Here is a 23,062-nt window from a genome sequence, read left to right on the forward strand (position 1 = left end):
GATAGTATGAATGAAGTCAGATGGGCTTTTCTCTTCTCTTTCCTGTTGTGCTTACAACAGCCCTGAGACCTGTCATCATGATAAAAGTATACTGTTCTACAAGTAACTCAAGACTGTGAAAGTATGTTTCATAAACACTTCTTATTTCTCTAACAGTTTTTCAGGCAAATCCACCATAGAGAGGAGCTCATTAGGGACTTTGGACTCTTGAACTGTATGTTTGAATTAGTTGCATAGGAGAAAATAATGGGGAATTAATGAAACACTAAATTGAGATCCTTTGTGTGTGTAAACATATATCTACTGAATTAAACTATTTCTTCAGAAAAACAGCACTGCCATTATAGCTGAATGAAAACTAGAAAATAATGCCATGAATATTCATGAATTTTTAAATGAATTTAACTCTATTATTTCCCCTCTGAGTGTTTGCTTTCCGTTCCTAACTATTGAATATTTATTCTTTAGTGGATAAATAAATTTAAAATGATTTTCAGAAAATGTTCAGGAAAAGCAATTTTTTGAATTTTTCATCTTAGTATTGGCAAATAAATTAGATGGTGTTCACACAAATATGGAGCAGAACTGCACTTGGCTATTCTGCTTTTCCTCAAAAAATAATCTGGATCCAGCAGATTTAAACAACTAAAATACGCACACAAAAATAAAGATGATTGAGTGATGGAAAATTCTTTACTAGTTAATTGTGGCCTTCCTCATATCATTTCTTCTCAGAAAATGGCAGCAGATTATTTATTACATTTATACTATATTTCTGTCAGTGTTATCACCTGACTTGCACTCTCTTTTGACTGGGAACAGATAATTTCCACTTGTTACTTCCAACTACTAGTGATAGTGATGTATTTACCGTAGAGATTGAGTAGAATCAATGCACAGAATGGATAAACAAAATGTCTCATTTTTTTCATTTCTAGAGAAGATTTTCCCCCTCATTTTACAAAACGCCTAATCCAGTTTTGGGTCCAAAGATCCAAAGATGCTAAGAGATGATACAGATCTGCACTCAAAGTTTTGTTTTGATCAATGATAGATCAGATGACAGGACTAGGAATAGAAAAGGAACGTAAACTTTTCAGAGCTGAATAATTCAATCACAGTTTTAATTCAGACTCATATCTAGCAGGTAAATTCTCTCTTACTTGGAAGTATTAAAATCAGCAATGGTTTTACATTTGCTTTTTATTTCCTTTTAACACCATTTTTCTTTTTTTTCCAAATGAAAGTACTTGGAGACATTGTTTTGCTGTTAAAGTAAAATCCTGGCTATCATCCAAGTGTCAGTCTTTGAGGAGTAATTTATCAGCAGGCTGCCAGCTTTAGCATGGCAACAGAGGACTACAAGAGAGTACAGTGGAATAAGAGAATAAAGCAGACATAAAACTGCAAATTGCAGTGCTCAACCCTATCTAATTTGTAAATGAAGTAAAATATCACATCAATTTATGCTTCATTAACACTGCCAAATGTGTGGTAAGATTGAGAATGCTAAAGAAAAGCACATTATACCAAAGGATTTGTAAAATTACATTTGCAAAATGTAAATATCACAGAATTGTAGGGGTTGGAAGAGACATCTAGAGGTCATCTAGTTCAAGACCCTGCTAAAATAGATCCCCTACAGAAGATTTTATGGGTAGGTATCAAGGTGGACCTTGAGTATCTCTAGAGAAGGATACTTCACAACCTCTCTACGCAGCCTGTTCCAGTGCTTCATCACTCTGACAGTAAAGAAATTCTTTCTTGAAAATTATATAAAGAAATAATTTGAAGACAGAAAAAAAGTCTGGACAACTAGTAGAATAATGGAATCTGGTTCCATTCCTTAAGTGTTATGCCTGAATGTATGTTAATAGTTGCACAAGAATATCTGATGCTATTTAAACAATGAGTAATAATCATATAATTTTTTTAAAGCAATTTTTTTTATTAATCATAAACTTTAAAATATTTAGGCTGTAATTTTTTCTGAAGTCATGAATAAGGTGGGTGGTTTGATTTTTATTTGAGTGTTTTTTATTTTGTAATGTCTTTCAAATGTATCAAGAAATTTGTGGGATACCCCCTTCATTCTGGGAGAACAAGTTTATTTGCTTCACAAGAGCAAGTGTTCCCCATCGCTCCATGCTGCATCTGACAGTTAGGAGCTGGAGACAGTTTGTTTTGATAACAAGGGGAAAAAAATCGTACATCAGTGGAATAAACCAAGGCAAACCTAGACTGTGGCATAACAGTAGAAACAGAGTTACAAATGTTGTCTGTTTCACAGAGTGTTTTTCTCTCTTGTATTAATGTTGTGCATTTGCTTTCTTGATGAACTGGTGTTCGTGCTTACAGTAGCACCTGTGATTCTCTAGATAAATACTATTTCCTATGTGATGCATTTTCAGCTCTGTGGAGGTGGGAAAAACAATATTAACTAAATTTACTATTGGTATTTATTTATTTATTTTGCTGCAGAAAAAATGTGCAGACTGAAGATGTCGTAGCAGTAACTCACACCAGAAAGATGGAGAGATTTCTCATTACTAGCCTTAAGGCATTTCAGGCATTTTATTTTAGCTGCCAGAAAGAGACAGATGTAGAGGATGGATCATAATGAAATTACATGTAGTGGGAAAATGAAGGAAGAAATGAAATAATACATATCAAACATCAAAGGAAAGGTAGCAAGGCAGAACTGCATATTTAGGCTAAGTGTCTGCATGTGTAAATTTGAAAAGCACTGACATTTAAGATAGAAATAACGATACTAAAAGCTAATTGTGATCAACAGTCAAGTATAGCTTTGATTAATCAGAAGTTTTAATTTAGATACAAGTTAAGGAGCAGTCTTCCAAATCCAGAGTTAAAAAACAAAACAAATGAAAAATTTGAAGAGCATCACCATAGTTAATGTCTTGGGGGATCTATGAGTCTTAGAAGAAAATAAACCTTGTAGAATTCTTCATGCACAGCAAACAATATTGTAAGATATAAAATTATTAAGGACTGTAACTATTACTTTTTTTCTAATGTAATAAAGTCAGAAATAGCATCTCATTCAAATTATTTATTCCAGATATAAACTGGTAAATTATGTGCTGATTTACAAAGCTGAGTTTAAATGATCTGACCAACAATTTTATGAATTGTTTTTTATCTGATTCAAGTTTAATGAATTTGGTGACATAATGACATGTACATCTGAACTGAATAATAAATATGTTAAATAAACATTAAATAAAACTTCTTTTTAAATTGTTTTTTAAGAATTAAGGGCTTTAAAAACCTCAGTTTGTATAACTGTAATAGACAGGGTATTCTGGACAAGTAAAATATTGCATGAAAATTACTCATAAGCAAACTTAATTTCTGTATATTTGAAATACTAGAAATTTGAAAGAAAAAATATTTTGTATGACTAAAATAAGAACTAATTGCAATTATGGACTTATATAAATGCTGAATATTTTTATTCTTCTTAAAAGAAAAAAAAAAAAAAAAGAGCAAAATACCACAAACTGCTGAAATGACATTGTTGTTTTTTTTTTTTTTCCACTGATTTTAAATATGACTTTCCAAAAGCGATATGTATATATTGTATCTGAAACACTTTTGTTCCTTTGACCATGTTTCATCTTGGCACACAAATTTAGTCTTTTGGCAGATATTAAGAATACAGTCACACTTTTTCTTTTGGTGGCAAAAGCCACTTAGACATTCTCCATACACCTGCTTTTTTGTTCCTGTGATGCATTTGACTGTATCTTGATATGTGAATTAAAGCACAAAAATGTGTTTTAGAAAAATCCTCAAGCCGGAAAAAGGAGATAATATGAGAAAGACCAAGCATGTGAGTGCTTCGGATAGGTATCAATTTTAGAGCAAAATGATTGCATCAGCAGTAAAGAAAAAGCAGTAAAAAAAAAGCAGTAAAAAAAAAAAGACTATCTGCTAACAGACAGCTGCAGTGCATCAAATGAAAACAGGTCCTGTGAGGATTTGGCAAACTGCTGCTGTACATCAGGATAAGTAAGGCAAAGTGTTGAGGTTTGGCCATAAAAGCTCTTTCCATCCTATGTAGAAACATGGTTGAACAAAATTCTATCTTTATTTCTATTTATACAATTTTATTTAATTTACAGGAATTCCCAGAGTCTCTGAAAGATCATACCTATCTGAAAGAATGGCATGTAAGCAATACATTGATTCAAACAATTCCAGACTACATTGCTTTGTTTCAAGATTTGAGAGTTCTGGAGTTATCAAACAATCAAATCAACCACCTCCCAGTGGAAATTGGTATGTTGGTTCAAACTATTCAGTTATTTATATGTGTTATATCTAATTAACTTCAGGAAAATGAGTATTCATGGATGTTCTTATGAATTTAATGATAATCTCAGTTTTGTTTTGTTTTGTTTTTGTTTTTGTTTTTTTCCAGTGAACAATGGTATCTAAATTTTTATAGTTAGCAGGTTATAGCTGTAGTTGATTAATTGGATGGGTTTAGTAAGGCACAAACGTTGGAAAAACTATTGCAGTTTTGCTGACTACAGAAAAACTATGGCTTGTATTTGAATACATAGAGAATAGGTGGTGTTTCATGTTCCTCACAGGCTGGACAGGTAGAAAAAGGCAAGATTATACCTTTGAGAGTTGAGGAAACTATGCACATTTAGGAGTTTTGGGGCCCTTGAGAGTCAAGTTCAAGCAGCAGGTGTGCTAAGTCTTTGTTTTTAAATGCAGTAGTCCTAAGCTTTCCCCATGACTTATGCTAACACTGTGAGTTAGCATATTTCAAATAATGAATAGAGACTAAAACCTTCTTCTCTATAAGTTATAATATGTTTATTTGGAAACAAACAAACAAAAACAAACAAACAAAAACAACAGGAAGAAAGGGAGAAGGCATCCTGAAACACAGAAATCAGCAATAGGATTTGTCAGGTAAAGCTAATGATTATTTATTTATTTATTAACATTTCCTTCTACACATAAAATTTGCCACTGACATTGAGATACATTTTAAAGTTTCAACCTGGCAACTAAATACTGTAACAAATCATAAGAAAAAAAAAATAGCAGGAAATAATGGACATAAACAGTAACTATTTTGTAAGCACTTTGATCACAGAACTCTGATGAATCAGTTGAGTTTAATGGACTAACACCTTTCACTAGGCAGTAAAGAAGAAAAACAAACAAAAAAAATCTGTTCCCTTCCAGAGATTTTACAACCTTAAAATTAATGTTTTAAGTTTCAGATGCTGTGAGTAGCTATCATTATTATTTCAATTGCATTTTAATGATGGGAATTCTGCTCTTCAGTAGTTTTTGTGCTGTTTCTATTCATCTAATTTCCCTCCAATTTATGCTCATCTGTGAAGAATAAGCCCAGGATGTTACTTGCACTATTTCAGTACTTTTGTTGCTGTTCAAAAAAAAAAAAAAAAAAAAAAAAAAAAAAAAAAAAAAAAAAAAAATTCTCAGGAATGGCCAGTGATTATTAAAAACTGTTTAATTTGCTTGCTTCAGACACAATATTATAGCATTCACCACCCTAATCTTAACAGTGAACTCTTGTTCTGACTTTTTTCCCCAAGATTCACCAGATGAGAGCAAGCATGGCTGTTACTAGATCCTCAGCAAGAGAAATCTGTATTTGAAACCTGTGTTTTCTTGAAACATCACATCAATTTATGTGAAACTATTACTGGATAGAACACATTTGTTAAGTTTTAAATGCCATATATTCAGTAGTTCAAGATCATAGAAGCAATTCCAGTTTTTCCAGATGAAGACCCAAAAAGTTTAAAAATAAATAATACAAAGAAGCTACTCCTGGACTCTGTAGCTGAATGGTCTAACACTTTTTTTTTTTTTTTTTTTTTTTGCCAAAACTGCCTGATGATTTTGAGTTTTTTGTTTCACCACATTTTAGTAACACAATGATTCTGTTCTTATTATGGTGTAAATAACAAATAATTTTTTATCTCAATTTGCATAATTCCCACTTTATGGATAGGTACAGTGTTGTCCTTCTAATTGGTAGTATTCTCTTGTTTCCTGCAACATATACACACAAATGCAGACATCAATATATACTGGAAATACGTATTATTTTAATAAGAAAATATCAAGAAAAATATTGGATATTTTGAAGTTGCATATGCTGCTTCAAAATGGAACTTCAGACTTTAGTCCTCTAAACAGAACTGCTAAATTATGGCAGGGAAAATAATCTATGTGAGTTTGTTTTGGAAACCTAAGTAAGGAGTGAGAATTAGGTACTAAATCAGAAAGTAAGGTCTCTGAAAAGGTTAAGTGCTAAGATATTTATCATTTTGTGTTCTGTTTACAAAGCAGCTGCAAGGAGGTAAATATCACAGCTAAACATACTTGAGAGTAATGACAGATGGTTAAAGATGGCAGTGATAGGCATGCTGTTGTGTCTTTAATCTTCAGTCAGAATTGAATCTGAGTTTAGTACAAGTCATCCAGCAGAAGCTAATCTGGTGAGCTGTGTTTGGGTTAAAAGAAAGACTAAAATCCATTCCCACATTATTCAGATCTCTCTTTCAGCTCTAATCACCTATGCACCTTAAAAGACTAAATCAGAAGATAGATGAGAATAATTTTGAGTGTTTTTTTTTTTGTGTAAAAGCAAATATTATCACGGAAAACAATTAACCAAAAATGGAGAAACTTGACAACACTGCAATAAGGGGCAAAGCTCAGATTTGTCAGGTTAATTTTTTTCTTATGAACAGAAAGAAAAAAAAAAATACCATGAGGAAGAATGCATCCAAGGATTTTCTTGAGTAATAGCTTCATGGTGAATTTAATGTTTTGGCTCTGACTGCATGTGTGCAGTACAGTGACTGTGCATGAATTGGTGCTGGTGCACTGCTAATTGCTGTCACTGAAAATAGCAAAAAGAATATGTTCCCCTTATTTACAAAGGAGGCAGTGATCCAGATCTTCATGTGATCCTTAAGCTTTTGTGCCAGGTTGGAATAGTGAGGGTATATCAGGATTCTTTTTCGCCACAAATTTTTCATTAGATGTCTCAAAAAGCTCTTAATAAAATCTTTGTACTTCATTATGTTCTCTAAATTTTTTGATATGACAAGTATTGAAGAGGAAAAATATCTGTGCTTTTGAGACATGTTTCAGTAAAAAATCAGGATTTTTTTTGTATCCTCCTTCACACTGTAAAAATTAATTTGTGCATACTATTAATTCAATTTCCTAGAACTCAGAGACGAAATCTACAAGTAATACAGTTTTAAATGACTTCTAGATACCTAAAATAGCATTTTCTATAAATAAGATTCCTGGTGTATTAATGTGTGAATTTTCAAGAAGAAAATACAGATTTTAAGCTTAAGTGCAGTCTAGTTCTGAGGAGTTGTGGGCTTATCTTTTACACCTTTATCATTTATTCACTATTTGCTCAACAACTCAATTCTGTATATAGCCTGTGTTTAGTTTGGTATTTTCCAGTTCAGAGACAAGTTCTCTTCTTTGCTTTACCCATGCAAGATGCACACTTTCTGGTGGGTCCAAAAGGAGAACAGAGCCCTTATTTCAGCTTATCTACTCATATGAAAAACAGAAGTCACAGGTTTTTCTATAAGATTTCTCTTGTACCAAAATATTTTCAGTTAAGCTAGTTGCTTAATTTTTGTTTACATTACTTTTCAGCATTTTCAGTAGATCCTTACCTTACACCTTTTTTTTTTTTTCCAGAAGGTATCTCCAGCTCAGAAGCAATAGGTTTTTTTTTTAACCCCCTACTTTGCTACAAGAAAACTTTTTTTTACCTTCTTACATAGTATTAATTCTCTTCTGCCTGTAGACCCAAATCCCCAGCTTTATTCTTTGTTTTTTTGCTTGCCATTTCATTCTACAGTTCTTTTTTTTTTTTTTTTTTTTTTTTTTATCTTGATTAATAGTGATTGAAATTTTACCTGCCCAGGGTCAATCCGCTACAAGCTCTAGAGAAAAGAAAAAAAAAAAAAAAGCTTTTTTATTTTTACTCTCTTAAAGAAGTGCAAGGACACTCCACATTTCATCCCGCTCTTGGCTTGATTGCTTTGATTAGAAGTAAAAAAAAAAAAAACAATAAAAAGAAAAAAATGAATGGACCTTGTCATTTGTCATTTGTAAGCTTGAACCTTTTACCTTTCCAGTAAATCAATGGCAATGTCACTGATTCTGCAGAGAAGATTGGAAAAAGGAAACTGTTTGTCTTGACCTACAGTGAACTGCTGTGTTAGTTAATTTGGCTTGACAGTGTCAGATCAATGCAAAAAAAATTTACTTTGTGTCTTACTACATTTTTTTTTAAAGTAGGTCTGCATTTGCATTGAATGAATTCTTTAGATAATAACTCTTTGTAACTGGACCTGCATTTTGTATCTGATACATCATTAGGATCACCAATGTAGACTTGTCTAAATGATGAAACTACATCATAATAATTACATCATAATAATTACATTATTGCAATGCTTAATTACTGGTTTAAATCTTTTTAAATAACAAATTAAAGATTTAAGTTGGGAATAAACACTAGCTAGGTAACAGCTATGGTACTGAAGCTCCCACTTAAAAATAAAATATTCTTAATTGTGAAAGTATTAGAGAAGCCATTGATTTCATTACTGCTTTTACTGCCTCTCTTTGGAAAACACAGAGATGTTTAACTCTTAAATAGACTATTAACTGTTAACTTTTAAATAGACTTGTAAATTCAGTGCTATAAAGTACAGATAACAACAGTGCTGTAGCAGTGACAATTTAGAGTTCTTATTTAGAAATCCATTGCTTCCCCGTTTGTGCTCCTTTGACTAAGACACTTCAATTTCAGAATTTTGATTCATCATGAATATTGTCTTATAGATACGCATTTTTGCAATTGTTTTCTGACAAAGATAACTTAGCAACCTTCTTTAAAAGGAGAGTGATAGTCATGTTCTTTTCATCTGGGAAAGGAAAAGATCTAATTATTTATAGCCTCAGTTACAAAATCAATATAACCCAATTCCAGTATAATTCCAACTCTTGCTGATTGCAAGAATTTCAGTTTTTTAGAGGAAGGGGTAATTAGAAATGTGAAGATAAATATTAAAAATGTTGAAATTAAAAGTTTATAAAAGAAAAATGGAATCATAGACTCATAGAATCCTTAGGGACCTCTGATGACCATCTAGTCCAATTCCCCTGCAGTGAACAGGAACACCACACTGGATCAGGTTGCCTAGGGTCTTACTCAGACTCACGTATAAAGTCTCCAGGGGGAGCATCAACCACAAAACTAGGTAACCTGTTCCAGTGCCTCATCACTCACACTGTAAAAGATTTTTTCCTTATATCTAAACTGAATCTACTCTCCCTGAGCTTGAACCATTTCCTCTTGTTCTATCACTGTAGATCCTACTAAAGCTTCTGTCTCCTTTCTTGTAATTCCCCTTTAGATACTGAAAGGCTGCTATCAGGTCACATTGCAGCTTTCTCTTCTCCAGGCTGAACAACCTCATCTCTCTCTGCCTGCCCTCACAGGAAAGGTGTTCCATTCCATGGATCATTTTTGTGGCCCCTCTCTTGACATGCTCCAACAGGTCTATGTCTTTCCTTTAATGAGTACATCAGATCTGGATGCAGCACTCCAGGTGACTCCTCACCAACAGAGTAGAGGGGCAGGATCACCTCCTTGACCTGCTAGTCATGCATCATTTGATGCAGCCCAGGATACGTTTGGCTTTCTGGGCTGCAAGGGCACATTGCTGGATCATGTCCAGCTTCCTATACAGCATTACCCACAGGTCTTTTTTGTCAGGGCTGCTCTTGATCCTTTCATCACTAAATTTGTATTGGTAATGGGATTTGCCTCAACTCAGATGCAAGAACTTACACTTGGATTTCTTGAACCTCATGAGGTTCATCTGGGCCCGCTGCTCAAGCCTGTCTAGGTCCCTCTGAATGGCACAAAAAGTAATTTGTGTAGTAAATCATTCAGTGTATGTCTTTCTTGTGAGAAGATGATTGAGCTTCAAGCAATAGATTTTGTCAGTCTGGCATCCCACAAAGCATTTGATGGTGGTGGAGGAAAAGAACCTAGAGTGTAACTTGACAGCTGGCTGAACATGAGCCAGCAGTGTGTCCAGGTGGCCAGGAAGGCCAATGGCATCCTGGTTTGTATCAAAAATAGTGTTGCCAGGAAGGGCAGGGTGGTCACCATTGCTCTGTAGTCAGTACTGGTGAAGATGCACCTTGATGCTCTGTTCAGTTTTGGGCTCCTCACAACAAGAAAGACATCAAAGCCCTGGAGTGTGTCCAGAAAAGGGCATCAAAGCTGCTGAGGGAGCTGTGTTGGAACACAGGCCTTATGAGGAGTGACTGAAGGAACAGGTATTATTTAGTCTGGAGGAGTCTCAAGAGAGAAGTTACTGAGCTGTACACTGAAAGGATATTGTAGCAAGGTGGGGATCACTCTTCTAGGTAATAGTGATAGGATGAGAGGGGATGGCCTCAAGTTGTTTCAGGGTATATTCAGGCTTGATAATAGGAAAAACATCTTCTCAGAAAGAGTGGTGAAGCATTGGAACAGGCTGCCCAGGGAAGGTGGCTGAGTAACCATCCCTAGAGGTATTCAAAAGTAGGGTTGATATGGCACTGAGGCACATGGTTTAGTGGGCATGGATGGATGGTTGGGCTTGATGAGTTGTCTTCCAACATTAATGATTCTGATTCTATTATTCTATGAAAATGAATGTTTGTACCTAAGAGAATACTTTGATACAAGAATTGAAAAACCTAGCGCAAGCCTGGATAAATGTGTGTGTTTGCAAGGACGAATCATAAATTTGGAAAAGGTAACCTGTGGCATTCCTCAAATAATCAATCTCAGCTTTTTTTCTTAATTATTTTGGGGAACTGGGCTACCGAAATCTTCTCCTAACATAGTTTCTGAGTTTTGTCACTACACAAATTGGAGAAGATTTGAGAAGTTGGATTGGCACATGAGTTTCAAAGAAGAGTTTAAATTCACAGCTGCAGAGTTCAAGATCATACAGTCAGAAGCTACTGATTTCTTCAGCAAGTCATGCATTCTTTAAATGGAATAAATGAATGAAGAGAAATCCTTATTCTAATAGTCACAGAAGAAAAATTCAGCATGATAAACACACAAAAGGCAGTAAAAGATAAGCTGAATGCAAGATATTCTCAGTAGAAGCAAAAAAGCACTGCCATTATAAACACAACAGTAAGAGTTTTTATGGAGTATTACACATAGTTGCAGTCACCTAGATTCAAGAGAAGTTTTCTGAGATGGATTCAAATGCTAAAAAAATCTGATAAGACCATTTGAGGAGAAATATTTTTATTTTTTGAGTGGAAATTGGAAGAATTGACTTGTTTATACTGGTAAAAGAAATCTTGGCATGTCTGTTGCTCATGAAAATGTCAGAGAGGTAAACAGTAGGCGTGGAAGAGGGCTATGTAAATATAAAAGTAACAAAGTAATTCATGGTTAAAAGGTTTCTATAAATAAATTAAAACTGGCAATTAGAAGACTATTTCTAATCATGTAAGAAGTGAAATTCTGCAAAATTGTTTTTCCATTAGAAGAATGGATGTCAAAAGCCAAATTAATTTTAAGATAGAATGTGGTAAATAAATGTATGGAATTATGTGAAGTAGTGGTGTAAGGGGTTTATTAAGGATGTCCTGGTGTGCCCTGTTAATGTCTTATGGTTGTAGAGGGAAGGTTAATGCTTATCTATCTTTAAGCTGTGAGGTGACATAACTTAATCCATTGAAGAGACCAGAAGTAAAAAAAAAAAAAAAAAAGCTGTTACACAGAAATTGGTTCTCATAAACAGATCCTGGGGAATGGTATTCCACTAACCTCTGAGTGAGTGAGTGAGTGAAAACTCAGTTGTTCTGAATTAAATTCAGTCATAAGGCATATGGCTTTATCCAGTAATTTTAATAATCTTAGCCTTTGCAGTTACTAGTTACTGACTGTTGATTCTGTAACACTCTTCTGTCAGATCAGAGAGGATTATATGAAAGAGAGAAAATGTGATGCATCTTTTTTTACCTGCTTTCCCATATCTTCAAGCTGTGGCAACCATATTGTCAACATCAGCATATAAATTAGAAACTGGAAAATGAGAAATAAAATGTGAGAAAAGTCAAAATAGGAATCTGTGCTCCTAGCATTCAGACTACCTATAAAAAGCAGTTACATTTTTACGCTTTTGTTACAACTAATTCTGCTCCATGTCTCCTAGTTATGTGCTATAGATGCATCTTCTGAGCAGAGTTAGACAAAGGATGCCTAGGATGCTTGTGGCCCTGGGTGCCTTGTCTACAATTAGTTGTTCAGAAAGAAGTAGAAATGAGACTGTGGTGGCTGAAAAGTCAGCAATACGTCTGCTGTGTTTTAAACTTGATAGGCAGCTAAGCCACTCACTCTATTGCAGTGAAGGGAGAGAATCAAAAAAGCAAAAATGAGAAATGTCTTGAATTGAGAAAAAAAGTTTGATTAATGATGAACAAAGGAAAAAGGCTAAAAAGAAAAAAGAAAAGAAAAAAAAAAAAGAAAAAGAAACCAAGTAATGCAGAAGCAATCAGTTATCACCAGCTAACTGATGTGTAGCCAATCACTGAACAATAGCCATCTTAGAAAACTCCCCTTTAAGATTTTATGGTATTATGTGGATGTTATTCTTTTGGTGAGTTGCGTTCTGGCTCTTGCCAGCCCTCAGCCTGTCCTCATCTGGAGTGTGTTTATGGTTGCGTGGAGTGAGAAACAGTGAAGGCCTTGATGGTTTGTAAGTACAGGAAGTTCAGGAGTAGTTAAAACATTGCGTAGTGTAGAATTGTTACTGTTTTGATCACAAATCAAAAGCATATCATCATCCAACCTTCTATGAAGAAAATTAGCTCTACCCCAGATAGATTGAGTACAATATTACTTCATTAAAAGAGAATATTACTTATCTAAAAGAGAAAATAAAACATTCCAGTGCTAATGAGGAAGCAGTTACTTTTTCACTTAAATGGGACTTGCTTTTATTCACTAAGGAATTAATCTGGGGAGGAAGAATTTTTTACTCTCTCATTTTCTATTTCATTTTGAGGCACCTCTGTGTCAATGATTTTTTGTTGCAATAAGGTGTTGAGCTGATCATAGAATCATAGAATCATAGAATCATAGAATCATAGAATCATAGAATCATCAAGGTTGGAAAAGACCTGCAAGATCATTCAGTCCAACCATCCACCTATCACCAATATTTCCCACTAAATCATATCCCTCAGTATAACATATAAATGTTTCTTGAACACCTCCAGGATCAGTGATTCCACCACTGCCTTGGGCAGCCAATACCAGCACCTGACCATTCTCGTAGAATTATTTCCTAACGTCCAACGTGAACCTCCTGTGGCACAACTTGAGGGCATACCTTCCAGTCCTATTGCTAGTTACATGGGAGAAGAGGCTGACTCGCAGCTAAGCACAACCTCCCTTCAAGTGGGGAGTGATAAGGTCACCCCGAGCCTCCTCTTCTCCAGACTAAACAATACCAGTTCTCTTGGCTGCTCCCCATAAGACTTGTACTCCAGAAGACTCACCAGCTTCATTGTTCTTCTCTGAATATGGTTCAGGGCCTCACCTTTCTTGTAGTGAGTTCTGAACACAGTACTTGAGCTGCAGCCTAACCAGTGCTAACTACAGAGAAATGATGACTTCCCTGCTCCTGCAGGTAGTGCTATTTTGGATAGAAACTAGGTTGCCATTGGCCTTCTTGACCACTTGGGCACACTGCTGGCTTATGTTCAGTCGAGCACTGAGCGATACCCCCAGGTCTGTTTCTTCAATATGGTCTTCCATCCACTCTGCCCCAAGTCTGCAGTCCTGCCTGGAGTTGTGGCCAAAGTGCAGGACCCGTTGCTTGATCATGTTGAACTTCATCCAACTGACCTCAGTCCAGTGATCCAGCCTGCCCAGATCGCTCTCTAGGGGCTTCCTTCCCAAGGAGATTAACACTTCCTGACAACTTAGTGTCATCTGCAAAGTTATTGAGGGTGGACTCAAAGCCCTCATCTAGGTCATCAGAAAACATATTGAACAGGACAGGCTCCAATACCAACCCTTGGGGAGCACAGCTCATGACCTTTCAGCAGCTGGATTTAACTCCTTCACTACCACTTTCGGGGCCTGGTAATTCAGCCAGTTCTTTACACAGCAAAGGGTGTATCTGTCAAAGCCCTGGGCTGCCAGCTTTTCCTGGAGAATACTGTGGAAAACAGTGTAGAAGGCTTTGCTGAAGACTAGGTAGAATATGTCAACAGCCTTTTCCTCACCCACAAGGCGGATCACTTGATCATAGGAGATAAGGTTGATCAAGCAGGACCTGCCTTTCATGAGCCTATGCTGGCTAGGTCTGATCCCCTGGTTGTTCCGCACATGCCGTATGATCTCCCTCAAGATGATCTGCTCCAGCACTGAGATCATGCTGTCAAGTCTGTAATTCCTCAGATCTTCCTTACCACCCTTCTTTTGAATGGGAGTCACTTTCGGCATCTCCAGTCCTCTTTCCAGGACCTTTTCAGATGACCAGAAACACTGAAAGATGCTGGAAAGTGGCTTGGGTATCACTTCTGCTACCTCCCTCAGCACCTTTGGGTGGATCCTATCCAGGCCCACAGATTTGTGGCAGCCCAGGTGAAGTACTGAGTCTCTAACTCTTTCTCCCCGAATTGTGGGGTGTTTATTCTGCTCCCATCTGAGACTTCCAGGTTAGGGGACAGAGTACCCTGAGGTTAACTGGTCTGATGTTTAAAGATAGATGAATCATTTGATGTAGAACCTTCATTTGTTTATCATGCTACTAAACTTAGCAAGGCTTCATTATAGATAGGTTAATCTTTTGTTAATTTGATGTGCTTAATAAGCTGAAAAAAAGGAAGATGACTCATTTATACCCTTGGATTGCTTCTGTTACTCTCTCAAGGGTTCTACGGACCCTTTTAGGATGATAGTGTACTACCAAAACAATGCCTGTTGTGATCCTACAGAAAATGTTTTTTCTATTTTAGCTAAAACAAGATTTTACAGCAGAGAGAAATGACAAAGCTACCTTCTTAAAAGGATACAGCTGAGTTTTGAAATATCACCTCGGTTTCTATTTCTGTCAGAACTAGAACTGAGAGAAAGCTATGTGGAAACTTCTATACTTTTTTCTGTTCCAAGCTGTTCTGACCATATTCAGCCTGACAAGTTCAAAGAAACATTTAGATGGATACTGGCCCATCTAAATTTACACTTTGAAGATAATGTTGTTTCCAAGAGGAATTATGTGATTTGTGCAAAATGCTGCAGGCCTAATGATTTGAGGCTGCTAGTATTGATCATCAAATTGCACGCCTCTGCCAAAAAAATTTCAGAGAAACATATAGACTCTCTATTCTCTGCACTTTTTCCTGTTTGTTTGCAAGCACCACCTAACTTCCACCAATGGCTTCCAGCTATTTCCATGCCTTGCTATGGCTGAGCAGCACCATGTAGATCTTGCTCTGAAGGGAATATAACTAAGTGTAGTGCCATAAGGAATAGTTTGCTATTATGACAGTGTTTTGAACACTTGCGATGTATTGCAGGGAGATTCTCTCCATTGTAAGCCAAATCTCAAGAAACTCTAGTTTTTTTCTTTAAAATTTGATTAAAAATAGAAGATGATACAAAATTTTACTCCTTGTGCTTGCCTGGTTTGCCAAGATATAGTCTTCTTTAAGAACCTGTTGAAAAAGATGCTGTTCTCTCCTTATTTCCATTTGCTGAATCATATTTAAATTTCTTACTAGTGCTTTCTATTGTGATTGCTATATTTTGTCACTGTTTAGAGGGGAATATCATCCATGTAGTGTCATCCATGTATCATCCAGCAGGACAGCTATCCAAAGAATATTCCCTTGATGTCGTTATGTGTTGTGTTTTAGGATCTCTTTGTAATGCACCAGCTATTTAGTACCTTCAGATTTCTTATTTCCTTCTCTTATGTCACAATATAATTTGCATTTTTCCAGAATAATGTGTTCTGCATTTTAATAATGCTTTCAAATCTGTTTTTGCTGAAGCTTGTCTAATGCTGTAACAGAAGAAGCAGGAAACGCAATGTGGCTAAATGTAGCCTAAATATTATTGACGTCCTAAAATAAAGCTGACAAATAATGAGGGACTGCAATAAAACAGATAACAAAACAAATACATCCTTCATCTTTTATAATAAAAAATACACAATGCTGTAAATAGGAGACAGAACTGTTAATACGGTAACTTAGCTAGGAGCAGCTTTTCCCAACCAAGAGGTTCTCAAACAAGTAATAAAATGTTTTTCAGTCATCAGACAAGTTTACTGAGGTGGAGACCAAATTCTCTAGTTTTAGCTGAGGTCCATAGGTATCTTTTCCCTGGTAGGACCAAAGTCTTAACAAGTTGCTACTGCTTACAAATCCTAACCACAGTCATTACGATTAAAGGAACTTATGAATATAACAAAGCTCTTTTACTTCCTAATCCTCCAATGTTAGTGGTATACAGATGGTATTTGTTCAATTTATTCATTTCTTACTCATCACCACATTAAGGAGTTTTTTAATATATTAGACTGAATAAGGCTTTTATTTTATTTTATTTTCTCCTTTTTTCTTTTCCCCCTCCCTCACTGATTTTAATTATCTTTCTCTAACAGGCCACTTAAAAAATCTCAAAGTTCTCAATGTAAGCTTTAATAATTTGAAGTCTGTCCCTCCGGAATTGGGTGACTGTGAGAATCTTGAAAAACTGGATTTGTCTGGAAATATGGAAATAAGCGAGCTTCCATTTGAAGTAAGACAACAAACTATGTTTTTCCTACCCTTCTTATTCAGAATGCAAACAGATCACATTCCTTCTAGTTTCTCATGATAAAATTATAGCAGTAATATCACTGAAAATGCCATAGTGTCAGCTAAACAGGATTAAGTTTCTTTGTTTTGGTTTTCAAGTGACTAAATTTCACTCATATTTGTTTTGATATATGAAGGAGGACAAGATTACAAAGGGAATTTTGCCTGTAGTGATAAGGAGAAAGCTGCAAATAGGTATTTAGCAAAGTGCGCTTTGACAGTCAAATTCACATACTAACCTTCATTTGTTCCCAATGTCTGTTTTCTTTAAAAAGAATATAAGAGAGACATATAAAAAGTACTGAATGTTGCTATGAGTATAAATGTCTGTCCAAAATGGATATTACATGTGAGTGAATATAGAATGAAGACTGAGAAAATGACTCCCAGGCATGCACCAATATTTGCTTGTGTTGGATGCATAAATGTTCTCTGTGCTGGCTGCTAAGAATCTTATTGTTCATTAAGAAATGAAACCATTAGCGGATACCTGAGCACTGTTTCAGATATAATCAATATTTCTAAGGTTCTCATACTCCTGATTTCTGGATGATAACTGAGAAGAACATCAGGGAAAAGTGTCAGGCTATTCTTTGCTAATTTCTAATTTTTTTTTTCTCCAGACATCTGTTATGAGTGATTTCCAGGCATTATTGGAATGACTTAAACTTATGTGAAGTCTGCTTAGGCCATGCTTATGTTCTGTTTCAAGAAAATGCAAATAATAATTAACTTTTCTCTCTGGCTTTTTGCTGTAAGGCAGTTCATTTGGCAAAGAACTGTTCAAAAATGATGTGGAAGATATGGAGACTTCATGTGACGAATGGGCAATTGCCTAGAAATGCTAGAAGCAACACAGACAATGAAGTTGCAGGTCTCTTTTTTCTTCATCTTGTTTTCCTTCAGTTTAGCAGAAGTAGACTTTAAATATAAATCAAAAACAGATGCTGAACATGTGAAGTCGTAAAATCTAACCATCTAAGAGCAGTGAGTATACTCAGCCTCGTGGATCAGAGCAGTCTCAGTCACTGATGTTTTAAAATTTTCCAAGTTATTTCTAAAGGCCTTATAACATAAAGACCTGCCCATGTCTTTGTTTATGAAACTGCACATATAAGCGCAAATGACTGTTTATAAAACAGCAAAAACTAGAAGCAATATCATGTCAGTATGATCTAAAAAATCAAGACAAATATTGGCATTAGCTACTATATTTTCTTTTCTTTTTTTTTTTTTTCTGGAGAATGACAGTTAATTTATAATTGAAGTGACCTGGTGGGAAGGCTGCATAAACTCCACTGGTTTAATTTATACAATTAGTTACCCAGAGTCAACATTTCAAGGGCAGCTTTGGAAGCTGAACATGCAATTAGAAGAACATTTTTGTCAAATGATTTTAAAAGCTGCAGCGTCGACCTTCAATGTACTAGATACAGCTGATGTTATTCAGAGCAATTGAATCAGTATCCTTGCTAATGTAATAGGTATTTGATGCTTGATTTGCAAACAGGCAAAAAGTGGTAGCCACTGGCAGGTTTATGAATTAAAATATTGAATGAGTATCTTTTGTCTAAAAAGGGAAAACACACATGCAGTTAAGTGTAATGGTAGGTTAACCTTGGCTAATAGCCAAATATACACCCAACTGCTCCCTCCCTCCTTGTCAGTATACCACTTGGAGGAAATAGGATGAGAAAGCTCATAAGATGAAATAGAAACAGGGTAACTGCTTGCCAATTATTGTCATGGGCAAGACAGACCGTGCTTGGGACTGTGAATTAATTTGTTGCCAACTAAAATATATTCTGATATTGAAAAAGAAAGAAAATAAAATCACAGCTTTCTTAAACCTCTCCAGAGCTCAGTTTCACTGCTTCACTCCAGACTCTTCCCTCTGTCATGAGAAGTGCAAAACAATGGGGATGAGTTGCAATCAATACAAAGCAGCTTCTGCTCATATTTCCTCCTCATGTTTTTCCTCTGCTCCAGCATGGGCTCATCTGCTGTTCTTTCAGGAATATCCATTTGCTCAGTGTGGGTCTTCTGTGGGATGCACTATGGAAGTCTGCTCCAAACTGGAGCATCTGCTCCTGCTCGGATTTTGGTGTTCTCTTTGCTCTTTCACTTTTTTTGTTCCCCTGTCTTCTGCCTGTCTGACATTTTCTCTCCGTCAATGGTTTATGGGCTGATTCAGCCCAGTTCTGTGACTAGCAAGGTGGGGGGACCCATGGACACACAAAATAGGCTGTTTCCCTAAGGAAAGGGAAAAGGGGACAAAAAAAAGCGGAAAAGGATAGATAGGCCTAAAAAAATCCCAAGCAGTGGCGATCTGAGGAGAAACAAACTAATTTACTAAATAAGATATTGGAATGCAAGATAACACACTATAATACAATATAATACAATATAATTTGAATTGGAGCTAATAAATCAAATAAAATGAGAGAGAGTCTGTGAAACTGAAGGCCTTACTCTAATGCTGAGGCAAGACAGCTAGTAGAGCCAAGTGGAAGAGATAAGAGGGGTATCTCCTGATATGTGAACAGCTTTTGTCTTTTCCCTCTGAGCAGAAATAGTGAACAGCGAACAGTCCTCTGGGAGATGTAGTTCTTCTCATGTGGGCTACCTGGAACTGGAGCATTAACTCTGTAACTCCCAGTGCACTATATGACGTTATGATATGGAATACTGATAACAAAAAATCTTAAAACCATGACACTATCCTTTTTTAAAATCATGACTTCAAAGAGGGAAGCTTCACAGCAGTCTCCATGCCAACACCTTGCCACAGAGATCAAGAAAAATGCTTATGACCCCATATTACACAGATTCAATTATCTAATGAAATTTTTGCTCAGATCTATTGCTCTAGTGAAATGCTTATGTTAATTGGTCACCGTTCTCCCAAGTGAGGTAAACAGTAAGAACTGGAGAATGTAAAGTAGCAAGTACATGTAAGCTCTGCTCTAGTATGTTGATGAAATCCCTGTAAAACTTTAGGGTGAAAAGAGCAAAATCGGCAAATGATGCATAAAATCAGGTAGAGAATTACTAAAATTGTTTTGTGCTTATCATCTTTTAGGAAGTTCAGTTTTTATTTGACTTTCAAATTCTTAAAAGCATCTTCTGAGAAGGTTAAAGAAATGCACAAGAAGAGCAACGATGTTCTTTAGTGTAAAGCTTACTTAAAAGAAATAAAGAGAAATTCAACCTAACAGAAATGTTCTGTCTAATTTTACCTAGGGTTTGTGCACGGAATAATGGCTAGAGATATACCAATAACATATAGAGTAATGGATTCACAGAGATTGACAGCATGCCTGTAATTTAGTCAGAGTTTTTGACAGGCTCATAAAGGTTTATGAGATCACTGGAACTGTAAGACTGAATTACATCTTCAGTAATCAGTCTTCCTGTTACTTTGCTATCAATTTTCTTTAGGACAGATGCAAAACAAAAGAAGATTTGGAGATTTAATCTATATGTTTTAGTTGTTTGTTCCTTAGAAAAAGAGTTTTAAGTACAGAAATCTCAATGAGATGGATCACATAAAATGTGAGTATAGTTAGTACTCAGAAATGAGAAAACATATGACCATTACACAAAACTGTATAATGAAACCAAATAACAATTTTGAAGTGAAGATAGTAATTTCTGAAGATAACTGCCATATCTACTTATAAATTTATGCCATCATATAAGTTGTTCCCATGAATTTTTTTGTCAGCCAAATAAGATGTTCCTAAACTGTTACAAAGTCTGTTAAGTCTGCTAATTTATGTTAAGAAGTTGTGCAAAGGTGGGAAAGCTCAATAGAGAGAAGACACTAAGCAATTTTAGCTTGTACTGCTTTCAGGCACCCTACAGTTTTTAAGGAGGCTTACAGTATGTATACTGCATATACTTCTTGTCCTTTTAGTCTAACAGTGTAATTTTTGAATGCACACATTTTAAATTCAAGAATTACTAAGATATTGGTATTTTAACTGATGAATAGAGTTCCTTACTGTTGTTTTCATACATGTTATTCATATAATCTGTTTTTCTATTAAAAAAACCCAGCATTATAAATTACATATAATTTCTACTATAAGCTTTTCAAAAAGTCACAGAATTAATATTTCCTGAGCATGGCACAATAATTGCTCTGTGCTGATATTTCAGAGATAACTTTGTTGTGTTGAAGTGCCACATCTTCTTCCATGCTGTAGATTTTTATTAGTAGTGCTACATCAGCCAAGTGTATTGAAAGATGTGAGCTGGAGGAACTTCAGTGAAAAGAAAGGGAAGATAAGGAAATGCTCATTTCCTCTATCACATATGCCATCTGTTGTAGTACATCTTGTCAGTCACAGAGCAGGCAAACCACACCCTTCCACCAGCAGCAAGCTGAAAATGTTTCATATAGATGTTGCATATTCAAAATCAATTAAAAAAGTGTTTATGAAATTATTCTGCTTTGCTAAGTGCTCACTGCCACACTAAAGCGCATGCACCAAATAATCTGAAATTCTTTCTGTATCCTTTGAGAAGTTTGGGTTTTTCAAAGAGAGGGAATGAGGCAGACTGCCACAATAAATGAATACCAAAGAAAGAGCAAATGTATGTATAAACGGTTGTGTTTTCATGTCAATACATATGAACCACTGCTCAGGGCTGATATTCTTTTCAAATTTGCTTAATGTTCACAGTGAGGGGCTTTCTGTCATGGCTGGTCAAAGTTTTGTCAATCCATTCAAAGCAACAGCTGCTTTATGGAGCTGGTAAAAGACGTAACATCAAACATTAGCAGGAGGAGCATGAAACCCAAAAGAGCAGGTGCAAAGGTGTTAGGTGTCAGAGAAGATTTGTGTGCTGCTCTCACAAATGTTTCAATAAACAAGGAGTTAAAGGGGGGAACATTTCTATGTTAGGAAACAGGATTATGCAGTCAGACATTGGAAAGTGTATCAGTTGATCCCCTTCTTGACAGTGGGCTTCTAGTTGCTTTAGAATCACTTCAAAACACTCCACTGTTAGAGCTAGTCAGCAGCTAAAAACAACAGATCATTTAATAAGAGATTCAATCCACGTATACCTTCATGCCATGGTGCTGATTAGCTTTCCCTTAACCTTTCACAAGGTCAGTAAAAGTAACTTCACCCTTCACAGAATGAAATTTTTCTATAATAGTTGCACAGGAGTAGGCAACACATAAGAATGACAAAGAGGGTATAGTGTGAGAACTAAAACATAGCTATATTGCCACAAAAAGCATGAGTCTAATTGTAAAATAATTTTGTCCTTGGAAAGTATGCTTGGTAGTGTTCCAGATTTACTTTCTCTAAATGGTTCAAAATCTCAATGAATCCAACAGCAACAGAGGCTCAGAACTACATGATTCCTTCCCAACCCAAACTATTCCATGATTCTATGATTGGTCTGCAAGTGCAGATAAAAAGACTGACCCAGGCTCAGCTAATTTGGATCCTTCCGGATCCAATCTCCAACTGTGAGACGAGGTTCATGCTATGACAACAGAATGCATGAGGTTGTAGTGAATGGGACTACATGTGTCTGGCAGCCTGTTCCCAGTGCTGTCCATGGGGCTTAATTCTAGGGCCTGTACTGTTCAACACTATCCAGATCAACGACCTGGATGCAGGAATTGAGTGCATTCTTAGACACTCTGGTGATTATAGTAAAATAGGAGGAGCTGCTGTTGCTCTGAAGAGATGACAGGCCATGCAGAGGGACCTAGACAGACTGGAGTACTGGGCAATCAGAAACAATAAGAAAACCAACAAGAGAAATTGCCAGGTGCTGCACCTGGGATGGAATAATGTCAGGCATAAGTATAAACTGGAAAACAAGTGGCTGGAAAGCAGTTAATAGAATCATAGAATGGCCTGAGTTAAGAAGAACCTCAAAGATCATATAGTTTCGACCTCCCTGCCATGGGCAAGGTCGCCAACCACTAGACCAGGTTGCACAGAGCCACATCCAGCCTAGACTTGAATGCCTCCAGGGACAGGGCATTCACAACATCTCTTGGGCAACCTTTTCCAGCGCATAACCACCCTCTGGGTGAAAAACTTCCTTCTAATAT

The 23,062-nt window shown here is 36.0% G+C and overlaps 1 protein-coding gene across 2 annotated transcripts in view; it reads left to right on the forward strand.

Moving 5' to 3' along the window:
* Window positions 1–23,062, forward strand: part of LRRC2 (leucine rich repeat containing 2) — a 62,608-nt gene that overhangs the window by 21,970 nt on the left and 17,576 nt on the right. For both annotated transcript variants that reach the window (XM_085213530.1, XM_085213531.1), the window contains 2 exons: window positions 4,149–4,305; window positions 16,779–16,915. In XM_085213530.1, coding sequence (XP_085069656.1) covers window positions 4,149–4,305; window positions 16,779–16,915 — 294 coding nt within the window. The remainder of the gene's footprint in view (window positions 1–4,148; window positions 4,306–16,778; window positions 16,916–23,062) is intronic.

The sequence above is a fragment of the Meleagris gallopavo genome, chromosome Z (assembly GCF_905368555.1).
Source record: "Meleagris gallopavo chromosome Z, MGAL_WU_HG_1.1, whole genome shotgun sequence".
NCBI lineage: Eukaryota > Metazoa > Chordata > Aves > Galliformes > Phasianidae > Meleagris > Meleagris gallopavo.